This window comes from Entelurus aequoreus, linkage group LG13, assembly GCF_033978785.1.
Source record: "Entelurus aequoreus isolate RoL-2023_Sb linkage group LG13, RoL_Eaeq_v1.1, whole genome shotgun sequence".
NCBI lineage: Eukaryota > Metazoa > Chordata > Actinopteri > Syngnathiformes > Syngnathidae > Entelurus > Entelurus aequoreus.
The window spans coordinates 26,686,012-26,702,498 of NC_084743.1; the positions used below are offsets into that span (position 1 = coordinate 26,686,012).

General features: G+C 39.7%; 1 protein-coding gene across 1 annotated transcript in view; it reads left to right on the forward strand.

The window, feature by feature from the left end:
- Positions 1-3,888, forward strand: part of ube2f (ubiquitin-conjugating enzyme E2F (putative)) — a 54,660-nt gene extending 50,772 nt beyond the window's left edge. Inside the window, exon 10 of the mRNA XM_062067624.1 lies at positions 677-3,888. Coding sequence (XP_061923608.1) covers positions 677-727 — 51 coding nt within the window. The 3' untranslated portion in view covers positions 728-3,888. The remainder of the gene's footprint in view (positions 1-676) is intronic.
- The last annotated feature ends 12,599 nt before the right edge of the window (positions 3,889-16,487 follow it).

Here is a 16,487-nt window from a genome sequence, read left to right on the forward strand (position 1 = left end):
TGTTATGTAAACAGGGAAAGTCCAAATAAAAAGAGGTGGCGTACAATCTTTCGCCAGAGCGTGATGCCACAGTACAAGGGTACAGGTGTACACGTCTCTCCTCATATTGAGCCAAATTGAATCCTGTCTCTGTTTATTTCCTTGCTTCTTGTCTGTTTTAATAGATGTCATCAATGTTTGTTTGAACCTGACAAGTATACAAATGAGTTTTAAGATGGGACTTAAATGCTTCTACTATATGTCAGTGCTGTAGCTGCATAAGCTAGTTACATCTCTGTGATCGCGGCGCCACTAAAAGTAGTTCCTTAACGTTATAATAACAATATTGTTAATACTTGGTTAATATTTAGGTCACGAGATGTAAATTGACTATTGTTGGCTGGTTTTTGGATTTTTTTTTAGAGTGCTTTAGGGCCGCAATAGAGTACTCTCATTAGCTATATCGTTAGCAACTTCATATTTGCTGTATTTTAGGACTTAGAATTCATAAAAAAAAACAAAAGACATATATGTTCTTGTCTTATAAAGGGATTGTGAATGATGGTCAAAATTCCCCAAAAATGCAGTTCCTCTTTAATCGGGTTGCACTGTACAATATTTAAAAGGTCTACACAAATTCTCATGTGCGGTTTTGTGATTGGTTCTAACACTTTATCCCGACTTTGTCTCCCTTTAGGAAGATTTTCGTAATAAAGTTCAAGATTACATCAAGCACTACGCCAGATGATAGACGCATCGCGCCGCGTCAAGCTGCTCCACCTTTGCCTCATCTCGGCCGGGTCCTCACGCAATCAGTCGCCGGCCGTCCTAAAGTCCCACTTTTGCTCACCAGATTGCAATAAACCTCAACGTTTTTAAAGGAAGGACGCGTCCACACAAAGCACCGTGCTTGAATGGTCCTACAGTGTTTTTGGAGGCGACAGTGTGTGATCATCGTGACGCAGTCACTGAATTAAGCTGCTGGCTTGGCGCTTGAACGGCCAACGTTCCTGCGACGTGATGAATCACAATGAACGTATGTATTTGTTTTAACATTAAGTCATTCAGAGAAGGTTTCAACAGTTGTCACGTTCCAGTGCCTGCAGTGCTTGTGTTGGGAAAGAGAAAATGCATTTAAAGAACACATTTACACACACATCATTATTATTATTATTATTATTATTATTATCTATGCTGTCACGCTACAGTAGTACTCATGCACACACGCTGCAGATCAACTCCCAGCCCACAAGACAGCATTTGAATGATCAGCACCATATCTGTCTGTTGTCATTCTTTTGCACGTTCACACACACACACACACACACACACACTTTTGATCACCTTTGTTTACCTCATGTGCAGAGGGAGTGACTACTGTACAATAACTGGACACTTTTTGTCTTCTGCTGCTCATCTTCCCGTTTCTCTTTTCATCTGCCTTCTCGTCATGTCACTCAGACACACACACACAAAATTAAAAACCAAAAGAATAAGAAGGTCCACTTATGCCGGACACGAGTGCAGGCAGCGAGTACTTGAGTTCGGTAGACAATAAATTCTGGTCAACAATAGCAAATTATTCAAAAGCAGAAAGAGTAATTACTTTTTTTTAAGGTTGTTTTGAACAAAATCTACCGTCTTCCTAATTTTTTAGAATATTTTAATGTGGAAAATACAGGCCATTTACCCTTACAAATGTATCCTCCAGCAATTAGGATTACAGTCAAAAAGCTGATCTGCTCAAGCACAGGTGTCAAACTTGAGGCCCAGGGGCCAGATCTGGCAAGCCATATAGCGTTTATGGCCCACAAACGCCTGGAAATAATATGCGTCAATAAAGTACCTTTTTTATTTTTTTTATTTTTTACTGCATGTATTAGTTTTTTCCATTTTGACAGAAAAAAAAACCTGCATGAAAGTGCATACTTTTTAAAATTGAATCATACTTTCCAAACAATTGTTTTTTTTAAAAATAAAAATAAATACATAAATATCTTCTTTACCTATGATTTCAAAGCAAGTTTTCCATTAAATCGTACACTGCTAAATAGATTTTACGGTAAAATGTACCGTGGTTTTTACAGCATATTGCTGTGAATTGAAAAACAGTATAATTCTGTTGACTGAGTTCCGATTTTTTTACTGTAAAATCCACGGTTGTTGTTTTTACGATGTATTACTACTTTAAATGGAAAAACAGTGCAGCATTTTTTTATGATAAAAAAACTGGCAGCTCAGTTGCCAGAATAAAAAACCAAACAAAAACAGTACTACTGTTTTTCCAATATGTTGTTAAAAAAAAAGTTCCGCCTACTAAGCTGCCTGGTTTTTCCGTAAATAAAACAGTGGTACTGTTTTTCCATTTACCGTAATATATTGTAAAAACACATTATTTTTTACAGTAAAATTCTTGTGACCGAGTTGCCAGTTGTCACTGTAAAATCAACATTTTTTTTACAGTGTACATACGAAATATATATAATAATAGGCCAATTCATATATTATTTGCTGTTACAAGCGGCCTTCTGATGGCAGTCAAAACTGCGATATGGCCCTCGACGAAAACGACACCCGTGTGGTAAAGCATTGTCTTATTTTTCTCAACCATGACTATAGGAAGGACAAGCCGTAAAAGAAAACGAATGAATGGATGAAAATGTGCTCTTGGGTGTAGACTACGGTGGTACCTCAGTTTTTGCCAGTAATCCGTTCCAAAGAGAAAAAACCCGAGTCATACGAGAACTGAAGCATTTTTCCACCTTGGAAATACTGTAAATCCAGTTAATTAAATACAGACACCCCAAACTAATAACGAAAAAATTACTATAGGAGAAAACAATGTGAAATAACATCACTGTTACCTTTATTGAAGACTCTTCAGACTTCAGTTTCTTTCTTGAATTAAATTGTGTTTCTTACTTTTTTGACACTCACAACTTTAATCGGCCCCTTTGGTGGATTACTTTAAAAAAAGAAAAAAAGCACTTAAGTTGAGTCACCAAAGCATAGGATTCTTTGTTCAGGCACTTGGTTGTGTGGAATGGCACGCGACACACTTACCGGTTTGTTACATGCAATGAAACAGAATATGAAAATGTTGGTGAACGTTAACGCAGAATAACACATTTTAGGTGAGGCATACAAAAACCTAGGTGCCACTGTAATTGTCCTTTATTGCAGATGGTGCTACTCCTTTACTAGATGAAACAACACACCCAGATGAGCCGTTTTTGCCATTGTGGAGAAAGGCCAGTGAAAAATGTGTGCGTGTGTGAGATGAGGATACAAACTGTCACATGCTTAAGCCAGTGACAGTTTATACCTCTGGATTTGTCTTCTTCCTTTCAGATCCAAACTGCTTTTCTTCTTCCTTTCTTTCTGTTTACCTGTCATGATGAAGAAATGTGTTGGAAGAGAGATAGAAAGTTCACTGTGTGGATGTGTGCGCGTGAGGACATCTCCACTACGATGTGTTTAATGTGACTTGTTGGCATGCTCTGACTCCTTCATGTCGTCCTTTTTCTTTGCGTCGCAACTTCTGGTCCACAGTTGAAAAATAAGAGGACCCATGTCACAGCAGACATGTAACAACACATCTGCCAAGGTAAAGGATGGGGACAGTATGACGACACAAGTAGTAGATAAAGTCAACGTGCGCAGTGTTGGTCCAGTATTCATTTTAGCCTTACTCACACTGACGGTACATTGCGTGTCCTTTATTTTGGCGGTGTGTAGTGATTGATTGTTTTTCTGAGGCTGCTGTTTGGGAAATCTGCATGAGCTCATGCCATATTTCAACCAGGAGAGAATTTAGATTGAAAAGCCAGTCCCTAAAATTCTCAACTGTGTCTCTCTCAGATTGTACATCCGTTTTTTTTTTTAAAGAAATATTAAAAAATTATATAAACCAAACTGCTGGAATAGTGTTTTTTACTGAACACGCTTTCTTAGAAAGGAATTTGACTACTGAGTTGTAATAAAACAGAACAATCTCACATTTGAATTGATACGGTACCAATTCCTGGTACCTGGGCACCATTAATGGTACTCAGCGGGACCCGTTTTCAGTACTTTCATGTCTTGAAATGGGTTAATAAATGTTAATTATTGAAAAAAAAAAATCATATTTTTTTTTAGATGTTATTTAACACTGAGCTTTGCTGTCCAGTTCTCTTCTTTCTTACACTTACAGTCGCGATCAAAAGTTTACATACACTTGTAAAGAACATAATGTCATGGCTGTCTTGCGTTTCCAATACTTTCTACAACTCTTATTTTTTTGTGATAGAGTGATTGGAGCACAGACTTGTTGGTCACAAAAAACATTGATGAAGTTTGGTTCTTTTATTAATTTATTATGAGTCTACTGAAAATATGAACAAATCTGCTGGGTCAAAAGTATACATACACAGTGTTTCCCATAAACTGCCAAGATACCTGTGGCGGTGGGGGTGTGGCTTTGGTCGTGGTCACCATGACATCATCGAGTAATTTGCATAATTTACTACAATGATATGATTTTCTCTAAAAAGGCTAAAAAAATGTATACTTACTAATTAATAATAACAGTTTTGTTTTAAACGTCCATCCATCCATCCATCCATTTTAAAATATAATTACAACACTTTATGTACATATTTATATACAGATTTGAACAATAAGTTATTCACTGAAATATATTTATTAATTGTGGTTCTTACAAAAAATATATCTTATAAAATATAAAAGCTAAAATGTCTCTTAAAGCTCTGCCCCTTTAATTAGTGCATACTAAATAATTTAACTTTAGCCTACTAATACAACCATATTATTTACCAGCAACATAAAGTGAAACAGAGGCACAGGTTTCCTGCCACAGTCCGTAACAAATAAACAGAAAACAGTAGTGGTCAAATACAAATAAGGCAACAAGAGATTATCCTACACTTCTCTTTTGTAAAGTAAATCTGAACAGCCTATATGGGCATCTACATCAACTGTATGATTTGCCTGAGAAGCTGGACAGGACAAAAAAAATAAAAAAATAAAAATATTTGTGGCGGACGTAATTCTTTCGTGGCGGGCCGCCACAAATAAATGAATGTGTGGGAAACACTGCATACAGCAATGTTAATATTTAGTTACATGTCCCTTGGCAAGTTTCACAGCAATAAGGCGCTTTTGGTAGCCATCCACAAGCTTCCGGTTGAATTTTTGACCACTCCTCTTGACGAAATTGGTGCAGTGCAGCTAAATTTGTTGGTTTTCTGACATGGACTTGTTTCTTCAGCATTGTCCACACGTTTAGGTCAGGACTTTGGGAAGGCCATTCTAAAACCTTAATTCTAGCCTGATTTAGCCATTCCATGACCACTTTTGACGTGTGTTTGGGGTCATTGTCCTGTTGGAACACCCAACTGCACCCAAGACCCAACCTCCGGGCTGATACTTTTAGGTTGTCCTGAAGAATTTGGAGGTAATCCTCTTTTTTCATTGTCCCATTTAAAGCACCAGTTCCATTGGCAGCAAAACAGGCCCAGAGCATAATACTACCACCACCATGCTTGACGGTGGGCATGGTGTTCCTGGGATTAAAGGCCTCACCTTTTCTCCACCAAACATATTGCTGGGTATTGTGGCCAAACAGCTAATTTTTTGTTTCATCTGACCACAGAACTTTCCTTAAGAAGGTCTTATCTTTGTCCATGTGATGTCAGATGAAACAAAAATTTAGTTGTTTGGCCACAATACCCAGCAATATGTTTGGAAGAGAAAAGGTGAGGCCTTTAATCCCAGGAACACCATTCCCGCCGTCAAGCATGGTGGTGGTAGTATTATGCTCTGGGCCTGTTTTGTTGCCAATGGAACTGGTGCTTTACAGAGAGTAAATGGGACAATGAAAAAAGGAGGATTACCTCCAAATTCTTCAGGACAACCTAAAATCATCAGCCCGGAGGTTGGATCTTGGGCGCAGTTGGGTGTTCCAACATGACAATGACCCCAAACACACGTCAAAAATAGTAAAGGAATTGCTTATTCAGGCTAGAATTAAGGTTTTAGAATGACCTTCCCAAAGTCCTGACTTAAACGTGTGGACAATGCTGAAGAAACAAGTCAATTTCAGAAAACCAACACATTTAGCTGAACTACACCAATTTTAACAAGAGGAGTGGTCAAAAATTCAACCAGAAGCTTGCCAGAAGCTTGTGGATGGCTACCAAAAGCGCCTTATTGCAGTGAAACTTGCCAAGGGACATGTAACCAAATATTAGCATTGCTGTATGTATACTTTTGACCCAGCAGATTTGGTCACATTTTTAGTGAACCCATAATAAATTCATAAAAGAACCAAACTTCATGAATATTTTTGTGACCAACAAGAATGTGCTCCAATCACTCTATCACAAAAAAATAAGACTTGTAGAAATTATTGGAAACTCAAGACAGCCATGACATTATGTTCTTTACAAGTGTATATAAACTTTTGACCACGACTGTATGTCTCTCATTTGCAAGTACTGCATTGTATAATTCAGTGGAACCTTGATTTACAATATTAATTAGTTTGTGAATCGAAAAGTTTGTATAGTAAAGCAACTTTCTCCATAAGAAACACTTTAAATATGAATAACGGGTTGCATTCTTGACAAAATTCTATATTTTAGTGAAGGTTTGTAACACAATATAAAGTTCTTCACAGTACTGTATGTCAAGCAATTATAACAAGGGGGTGATGGATCAATTTTCTATTTGATAACAAGCCAAATCAACAAGCTGCTGCGGTCCCAACACGTGCGCACACACTTCTAATAAATAAATAAATATTTCTAATTTATATCTGTCAGTAGGCTCAATATGGAAGTGCTGAAACTACAACATGGCTGCCGGGGTGGAGACGCAGTCAAAGGGGGCTTGGTCTGTAGGAGGGCTTTGGCAGGTAAGTAGGACTGCCCACGTAACAGCGCATTTTAAAGAGACGGTCAGAAAGCAGATTGAAAATGGTCTGTAAAACATAATCTATGCACATTTTGACCAAAGAATTTTCAAAAGACTACAAGAAAGTTTTTTAAATGTAGAACAACAATTATAATATGACCCCTTTAAGTCCTACCTTAGCTCGTGGTCACTGTAGCTGCTGGTAGACGTAGTTAACAAACTTAGTCACATAGTTAAAACGTGGTTATGAAGTAAGTACTTCAAGCAGGTAAATTGAGTTCGAGACCCCTGGTTTCGAATATTAAAAACAGGCTTTTTTAGAGCTTTTATGGTGTGCCCATGATTCACATTGTTTCACTATTTGAAGGCAGTCTTAAATGTTTTTTTCCTCACTCCAGACTGGGCCCCCACTAAACAGAGCTCAGTCTTTTTTTTTTTTACTCATCCTCTCCCAGCGTTTACCTTTTTCCCCACCTTTTACGGGGTGCCGTGATTGGCGACCCATCAGCGTTCCCGTTCTGTAATCCTGTACAATGTTTTTTTTTCTAATCTTGGACAGGTTTGTGCTGAAAATGAAATGTTGTTGTACAAAACCCAAATCCAGTGAAGTTGGCATGTTATGTAATTCGTAAGTAAAAACAGAATACAATGATTTGCAAATCCTTTTCAACTTATATTCCATTGATTAGACTGCAAAGACAAGATCTTTAATGTTCGAACTGAGAAACTTAATTTTTTTTAGCAAATAATCATTAACTTACAATTTAATGGCAGCAACACATTGCAAAACATTTGGCACAGGGGCATTTTCACCACTGTGTTACATGGCCTTTCCTTTTAACAACACCCAGTAAACGTTTGGGAACTGAGGAGACCATTTTTTGAAGCTTTTCAGGTGGAATTCTTTCCCATTCTTGCTTGATGTACAGCTTAAGTTGTTCAACAGTCCGGGGGTCTCCGTTGTGGTATTTTAGGCTTCATAATGCGCCACACATTTTCAATGGGAGACAGGTCTGGAGTACAGGCAGGCCAGTCTAGTACCCGCACTCTTTTACTATGAAGCCACGTTAATGTAACACGTGGCTTGGCATTGTCTTGCTGAAATAAGCAGGGGCGTCCATGATAACGTCGCTTGGATGGCAACATATGTTGCTCTGAAACCTGTATGTACCTTTCAGCATTAATGGTGCCTTCACAGATGTGTAAGTTACCCATGTCTTGGGGACTAATACACCCCCATACCATCACAGATGCTGGCTTTTCAACTTTGCGCCTAGAACAATCCGGATGGTTCTTTTCCTCTTTGTTCCGGAGGACACAACGTCCACAGTTTCCAAAAACAATTTGAAATGTGGACTCGTCAGACCATAGAACACTTTTCCACTTTGCATCAGTCCATCTCAGATGTGCTCCGCCCAACAAAGTTGGAGGCGTTTCTGGGTGTTGTTGATAAATGGCTTTTGCTTTGCATAGTAGCGTTTTAAGGGGAGGTATAGCTCAGTTGGTAGAGTGGCCGTGCCAGCAACTTGAGGTTTCCAGGTTCGATCCCCGCTTCCGCCATCTGAGTCACTGCCGTTGTGTCCTTGGGCAAGACACTTTACCCACCTGCTCCCAGTGCCACCCACACTGGTTTAAATGTAACTTAGATATTGGGTTAAACTCAGTAAAAGCGCTTTGAGGCACTAGAGAAAAGCGCTATATAAATATAATTCACTTCACTTCACAACTTGCACTTACAGATGTAGCGACGAACTGTAGTTACTGACAGTGGTTCTTTGAAGTGTTCCTGAGCCCATGTGGTGATATCCTTTACACACTGGTGTCGGTTTTTGATGCAATACCGCCTGACGGATCGAAGGTCACGGGCATTCAATGTTCGTTTTCAGCCTTGCTGCTTACATGCAGTGTTTTCCCCAGATTCTCTGAACCTTTTGATGATATTACGGACCGTAGATGGTGAATTCCCTAAATTCCTTGCAATAGCTGGTTGAGAAATGTTGTTCTTAAACTGTTCGACAATTTTGTTCACGCATTTGTTCACCAAGTGGTGACCCATTGAAGCTGCTTTTATACCCAATCATGGCACCCGCCTGTTCCCAATTAGTCTGTTCACCTGTAGGATGTTCCAAATAAGTGTTTGACGAGCATTCCTCAACTTTCTCAGTCTTTTTTGCCACTTGTACCAGCTTTTTTGAAACATGTTGCAGGCATCAAATTCCAAATGAGCTAATATTTGCAAAAAATAACGTTTTCCAGTTCCAACGTTAAGTATCTTGTCTTTGCAGTCTATTCAATTGAATACAGGTTGAAAAGGATTTGCAAATCATTGTATTTTATTTGTATTTCCGATTCTTTTTACACAACGTGCCAACTTCACTGGTTTTGGGTTTTGTAGTTGTGCAATGACAATAAAGGTCCATCCATCCAACCCTAGCAAATAGCAGCTATCTGATTCATAGTATTTTTTAAGGCAAAAATCGGCATGTGCATCCATGTCCTCAGTCAGCTGGGATAGGCTCCAGCTCACTCGTAACCCTAATGGGGACAAAGGTTTGTTTTGATCTATTATTAGAGCAAAGACAAATAGATAGAAAGTACAGAATATTGTATTCCCTGCAACTGCCAATCTCTGACATATGGTTGCAATTGCGGCCGTTGTGCTGGCAGAGACCTAATCATCATGAACGCTTGCCCTGTGGCAGTAAAGCTGACAGTCATTTCCAAGTAATGAGATGGGAGAATAGAATAATTCACATTTTCACCGTTCCCTCTCTCGCCTGCTTAAAAACACCTGTCCACTGAGCAAAAAAATTTTTTTTTACAATTGGGAACCAGCGTACATCAATTTGGCGCGTATATGTTGTCTTCGGTTTGTTGTCTAACACCCCAGGAGAAGGAAGTGAGAAATTAATGAGGACCTGGAGAAACCTCTGAAGGATTTGTTTTGACAACAAACCAGCCAGAATCCATCATGGAGCAAATTAACGGTCTTAAATGACGGGCAATTCTTTACACAAAAGCTTGGCGGCGTACTGACACATACATTAAATGAAGAGCAGTTCAATGAATATCCATAGTGTAGTTTGAAGGAGTAAATAGTTCAGTTGCACAAATGATTTTCTAACGGTGCAATATTTAGCATGAATCTACATTTACAGTACAGTACTGCAAAGGACAAAGATCTGTTTTCCCAGTTGAACTAATTTCTAGTTTACTTTTAAAGCACAGAAACTTGTTACACACTAACAGACTGTGTTGTCATATAAATGTTTAACGCTTACATACATTCGCCGATAATGTACAACAAGAGGGAAGGAGATGGCACGGCACAGAATTTCTCGCTCAACAGGGTTTATTGAGCTTTTGATGAGTGAGTGCATGCTACTATGTGTGTGCATGCAAGTAGAGATGTCCGATAATGGCTTTTTTGCCGATATTACGATATTGTCCAACTCTTAATTACAGATTCCGATATCAACCGATACATATATATATACAGTCGTGGAATCAACAAATAGTTATGCCTAACTTTGTTGTGATGACCCGCTGGATGCATGAAACAATGTAACAAGGTTTTCCAAAATAAATCAACTCAAGTTATGGAAAAAAATGCCAACATGGCACTGCCATATTTATTATTGAAGTCACAAAGTGCATTATTTTTTTTAACATGCCTCAAAACAGCAGTTTGGAATTTGGGACATGCTCTCCCTGAGAGAGCATGAGGAGGTTGAGGTGGGCGGGGAGGGGGGAGGGGGGGGTTAGGGGGTAGCTGAGGGTGTATATTGTAGCTTCCCGCAAGAGTTAGTGCTGCAAGGGGTTCTGGGTATTTGTTCTGTTGTGTTACGGTGCGGATGTGTTCCCGAAATGTGTTTGTCATTCTTGTTTGGTGTGGGTTCACAGTGTGGTGCATATTTGTAACAGTGTTAAAGTTGTTTATACGGCCACCCTCAGTGTGACCTGTATGGCTGTTGACCAAGTATGCATGCATTCACTTGTGTGTGTGAAAAGACGTAGATATTATATGATTGGGCCGGCACGCAAAGGCAGTGCCTTTAAGGTTTATTGGCGCTCTGTACTTCTCCCTATGTCCGTGTTACACTCCGTACGGCGGCGTTTTAAAAAGTCATAAATTTTACTTTTTGAAACCGATACCGATAGTTTCCGATATTACATTTTAAAGCATTTATCGGCCGATAATATCGGCAGTCCGATATTATCGGACATCTCTACATGCAAGATTATGTGCAGGAATGAACAAGATGGTATTTACCAGGAGTTTGTTGTTAGTGTGTGTTGGTTGTAGAGGCGAACAAGTCCAAAGGGGCTGGGCAGAAAGAGGTCCGTGATCCAAGCGTGAGGTCCGTGGGGCTGGAAGTCCGGGTCCAAAGCGAGGGAAGTCGAGGCCCGAGGGAGGCAGTCAGGGTCCAGAGAAGTGAGGCGCACAGCTCATTTCTAAGGCGACGGAGAATATGTGAACAGAGAACTACGTTCCGGCGCTGGATCGTCTGCTGCGTTGGTCTTTATACTGCTGAGGCTCATCAAATCCAGGTGCGCTGATTGCAAATTGCTGCTCTCTCAGCGGAGCGTCTTGCTGCTCCAGTAGCGGAGGGTTGTTACGCATGCGCCGTAACAACCGTATGATGTCAAGATGAGATACTTGACAAACACAATGCCACAGCACATTTGTTGGTCAACATTTCAATATTCTCTCATCATGTTATGCTTTCTGCTCTATTATTAAATTTTTGTTTATGTCTAGAGGTGTCTCGATGCAACTTTTTCACATCCGATACAATACCTATATTTAAGCCTTGAGTATTGGCCGATACCGATATTAATCTGATATGATATCAGCACGAATCACAGTACATAAGTTTATTATTTTGTTGGGTGAAATGTTGAAAAAGGTTTTAAATGACTCCGAGAACAATGGTAGGTATGTATGAAAAACAATAAATTATGCTTTTGAAGTGGAGTAGTAATTTGTTTTTTGGTGACCCCTAATGGTGACAATGATTCATTAAATTAAGGGCATGACAGTAAGTTGAATGATACGGACACTAACTTACTGGATACTTTCTACTACGCTTCTGCATTGGAGACTTTTGTATGTGTAAGTAATATGCAACTATAATTATTGAGTACTTTTTTAATATTGACAACCGTGGTGCTTTAGTCTGCAGTATTGTGAGATTAAGAAATTGTACCATGTGTGTCTAGCTTGTGTGCTATTGCGTGCTGAGCTGTTGCGTAGCTGCAAGTTCCCAGTAGCCTATAGCCTACCATGTTACTTTTTGTAAATTACTTCACTAAAATACAAACCCCGTTTCCATATGAGTTGGGAAATTGCGTTAGATGTAAATATAAACGGAATACAATGATTTGCAAATCCTTTTAAACCCATATTCAATTGAATGCACTACAAAGACAAGATATTTGATGTTCAAACTCATAAACTTTATTTTTTTTTGTTGCAAATAATAATTAACTTAGAATTTCATGGCTGCAACACGTGCCAAAGTAGTTGGGAAAGCGCATGTTCACCACTGTGTTACATGGCCTTTCCTTTTAACAACACTCAGTAAATGTTTGGGAACTGAGGAGACACATTTTTTAAGCTTCTCAGGTGGAATTCTTTCCCATTCTTGCTTGATGTACAGCTTAAGTTGTTCAACAGTCCGGGGGTCTCCGTTGTGGTATTTTAGGCTTCATAATGCACCACACATTTTCAATGGGAGACAGGTCTGGACTACAGGCAGGCCAGTCTAGTACCCGCACTGTTTTACTATGAAGCCACTTTGATGTAACACGTGGCTTGGCATTGTCTTGCTGAAATAAGCAGGGGCGTCCATGGTAACGTTGCTTGGATGGCAACATATGTTGCTCCAAAACCTGTATGTATCTTTCAGCATTAATGGCGCCTTCACAGATGTGTAAGTTACCCATGTCTTGGGCACTAATACACCCCCATACCATCACAGATGCTGGCTTTTCAACTTTGCGCCTATAACAATCCGGATGGTTCTTTTCCTCTTTGGTCCGGAGGACACGACGTCCACAGTTTCCAAAAACAATTTGAAATGTGGACTCGTCAGACCACAGAACACTTTTCCACTTTCTATCAGTCCATCTTAGATGTGCTCAGGCCCAGCGAAGCCGTTGGCATTTCTGGGTGTTGTTGATAAACGGGTTTCGCCTTGCATAGGAGAGTTTTAACTTGCACTTATAGATGTAGCGACCAACTGTAGTTACTGACAGTGGGTTTCTGAAGTGTTCCTGAGCCCATGTGGTGATATCCTTTACACACTGATGTCGCTTGTTGATGCAGTACAGCCTGAGGGATCGTAGGTCACGGCTTAACTGCTTACGTGCAGTGATTTCTCCAGATTCTCTGAACCCTTTGATGATATTACGGACCGTAGATGGTGAAATCCCTAAATTCCTTGCAATAGCTGGTTGAGAAAGGTTTTTCTTAAACTGTTCAACAATTTGCTCACGCATTTGTTGACAAAGTGGTGACCCTCGCCCCATCCTTGTTTGTGAATGACTGAGCATTTCATGGAATCTACTTTTATACCCAATCATGGCACCCACCTGTTCCCAATTTGCCTGTTCACCTGTGGGATGTTCCAAATAAGTGTTTAATGAGCATTCCTTAACTTTATCAGTATTTATTGCCACTTTTCCCAACTTCTTTGTCACGTGTTGCTGGCATCAAATTCTAAAGTTAATAATTATTTGCAAAAAAAAAAAAGTTTATCAGGTTGAACATCAAATATGTTGTCTTTGTAGCATATTCAACTGAATATGGGTTGAAAATGATTTGCAAATCATTGTATTCCGTTTATATTTACATCTAACACAATTTCCCAACTCATATGGAAACGGGGTTTGTATATATATATATAAGAAATACTTGAAAATATATACACCCCCCGCTGCCCCCCCCTCACCTTGATCGCGACTGTATATTCTTGCAGTGTGTATATAAAACGTTGATGGAGGGTTTTGAAGTTGTTTTAGAGGGCTTTGAAGGCTACAACGATAAATCCCATTAGCCGCATTTGTCAAGCGTTTTTTTTTTGTCATCTTTAAAATCTTAAAACAAAAAAAAAGACGCGTCAGCCAGTCTGCTGCACAGAAGCATCATGGAGGAAAACACAAAACTCTGAGCTGCCCGCCCAACGCGAGAAGCTTGTACCAAAAAAGAAATTGGTGTCAGTTGTGTCTTCACACTTTGGCGTCAATAAGGGTGACATTGACCAAAAAGTAGTGAAGTACTAACACTGTGGAAAAACACTGTCCGAGTCCAAAGGTAACACATCAAATTGTATTTTCCAACATTTAAAGCAACGTTTAAAAACAAATGTAGGACCTTGTACCATTACTTCCCTATTATTAATACATGGTTAGCTATTTCCTTCCTCATTCGTAATTGTACGACATGTTTATTGTCATAAGACGAGCAAAGAACGGTTTGCTGCTGGTGTGGCTATTTGAGTGATGATTGTGTGCACGGTGGAGGAAATCAGACATGATTAGTAATGTCAGTCAGCCCTGAAGCCAGACAGTCAGATATGAATCACATGTCAAAGCTTGTCTTTACTCTTTATGCACAATAGCGTTTGTGCGCGTGCTGTGTGTCTCTCTGTTTGTTGGTGCGTTTGTTGTGGTGACCTGGTGGGCGTTCGATGCTTGCTCCCTCATTTCTCGCCCGCCTCTCTGTCTTGCTTGCCTTCTCTTACGTTGCTGTGTGCAAAGCTCTTTTCATCCAACACCCAGAAGCATTCTTCTTGTTTCCAGCCTGGAAACGATTTCTGTTTGACTCTAGGAGCTAAGGGAGATTATTTATGGGGTCCTGACTGACACTTACACTGTTGCATGCATTCTTTAGTTGGAAACGTGCATGCTTTCTTTGGAAATGGCAGCAGCTCAAACAGCAATATTGTACTGCTGCCTAGTACAAACCCCAAAACCAGTGAAGTTGTCACGTGTAAATGGTAAATAAAAACAGAATACAATGATTTGCGAATCATTTTCAACCTATATTCAATTGAATAGACTGCAAAGACAAGATACTTAACGTTCAAACTGGAAAAGGTTGTTCTTTTTTGCAAATATTAGCTCATTTGGAATTTGATGCCTGCAACATGTTTCAAAGAAGCTGGCACAAGTGGCAAAAAAGACTGAGAAAGTTGAGGAATGCTCATCAAACACTTATTTGGAACATCCCACAGGTGAACGGGCTAATTGGGAACAGGTGGGTGCCGCGATTGGGTATAAAAGCAGCTTCCATGAAATGCTCAGTCGTTCACAAACAAGGATGGAGCGAGTGTTCACCACTTTGTGAACAAACGCGTGAGCAAATTGTCGAACAGTTTAAGAACAACGTTTCTCAACAGAGCTATTGCAAGGAATGTAGGGATTTCACCATCTACGGTCCGTCATCAAAAGGTTGAGAGAATCTGGAGAAATCACTGCACGTAAGTGATGATATTACGGACCTTTGATCCCCTCAGGCGGTACTGCATCAAAAAGCAACATCAGTGTGTAAAGGATATCACCACATGGGCTCAGGAACACTTCAGAAACCCACTGTCAGTAACTACAGTTTGTCGCTACATCTGTAAGTGCAAGTTAAAACTCCACTATGCAGAGTGAAAGCCATTTATCAACAACACCCAGAAATGCCGCCGGCTTTGCTGGGCCCGAGTTCATCTAAGATGGACTGATACAAAGTGGAAAAGTGTTCTGTGGTCTGACGAGTCCACATTTCAAATTGTTTTTGGGAAACTGTGGACATTGTGTCCTCCTGAACAAAGAGGAAAAGAACCATCCGGACTGTTATAGGCGCAAATTTCAAAAGCCAGCATCTGTGATGGTATGGGGGTGTATTAGTGCCCATGGGTAACTTACACATCTGTGAAGGCACCATTAATGCTGAAAGGTACATACAGGTTTTGGAGCAACATGTGTTGCCATCTAAACAACGTTACCATGGACGCCCCTGCTTATTTCAGCAAGACAATGCCAAGCCACGTGTTACATCAACGTGGTTTCATAGTAAAAGAGTGCGGGTACTAGACTGGCCTCCCTGTAGTCCAGACCTGTCTCCCATTGAAAATGTGTGGCGCATTATGAAGCCTAAAATACCACAACGGAGACCCCGGACTGTTGAACAACTTAAGCTGTACATCAAGCAAGAATGGGAAAGAATTCCACCTGAAAAGCTCAGTTCCCAAACGTTTACTGAGTGTAACACAGTGGTAAACATGCCCCTGTGCCAACTTTTTTGCAATGTGTTGCTGCCATTAAAGTCTAAGTTAATGATTATTTGCAACAAAAAAAAAATTGTTTCTCAGTTTGGAAATTAAATATCTTGTCTTTGCAGTTTATTCAATTGAATATAAATATAAATCATTGTATTCTGTTTTTAATTTATGAATTACACAACGTCCCAACTTCACTGGTTTTGGGTTTTGTATGATATAACCACACCAACCTTTACATTAAAAAACAGTTACACAATCTACAAAAAATCTATCAAAAATCGAAACAGCCTTTACTTTATTTTATTGCTCCCTTTA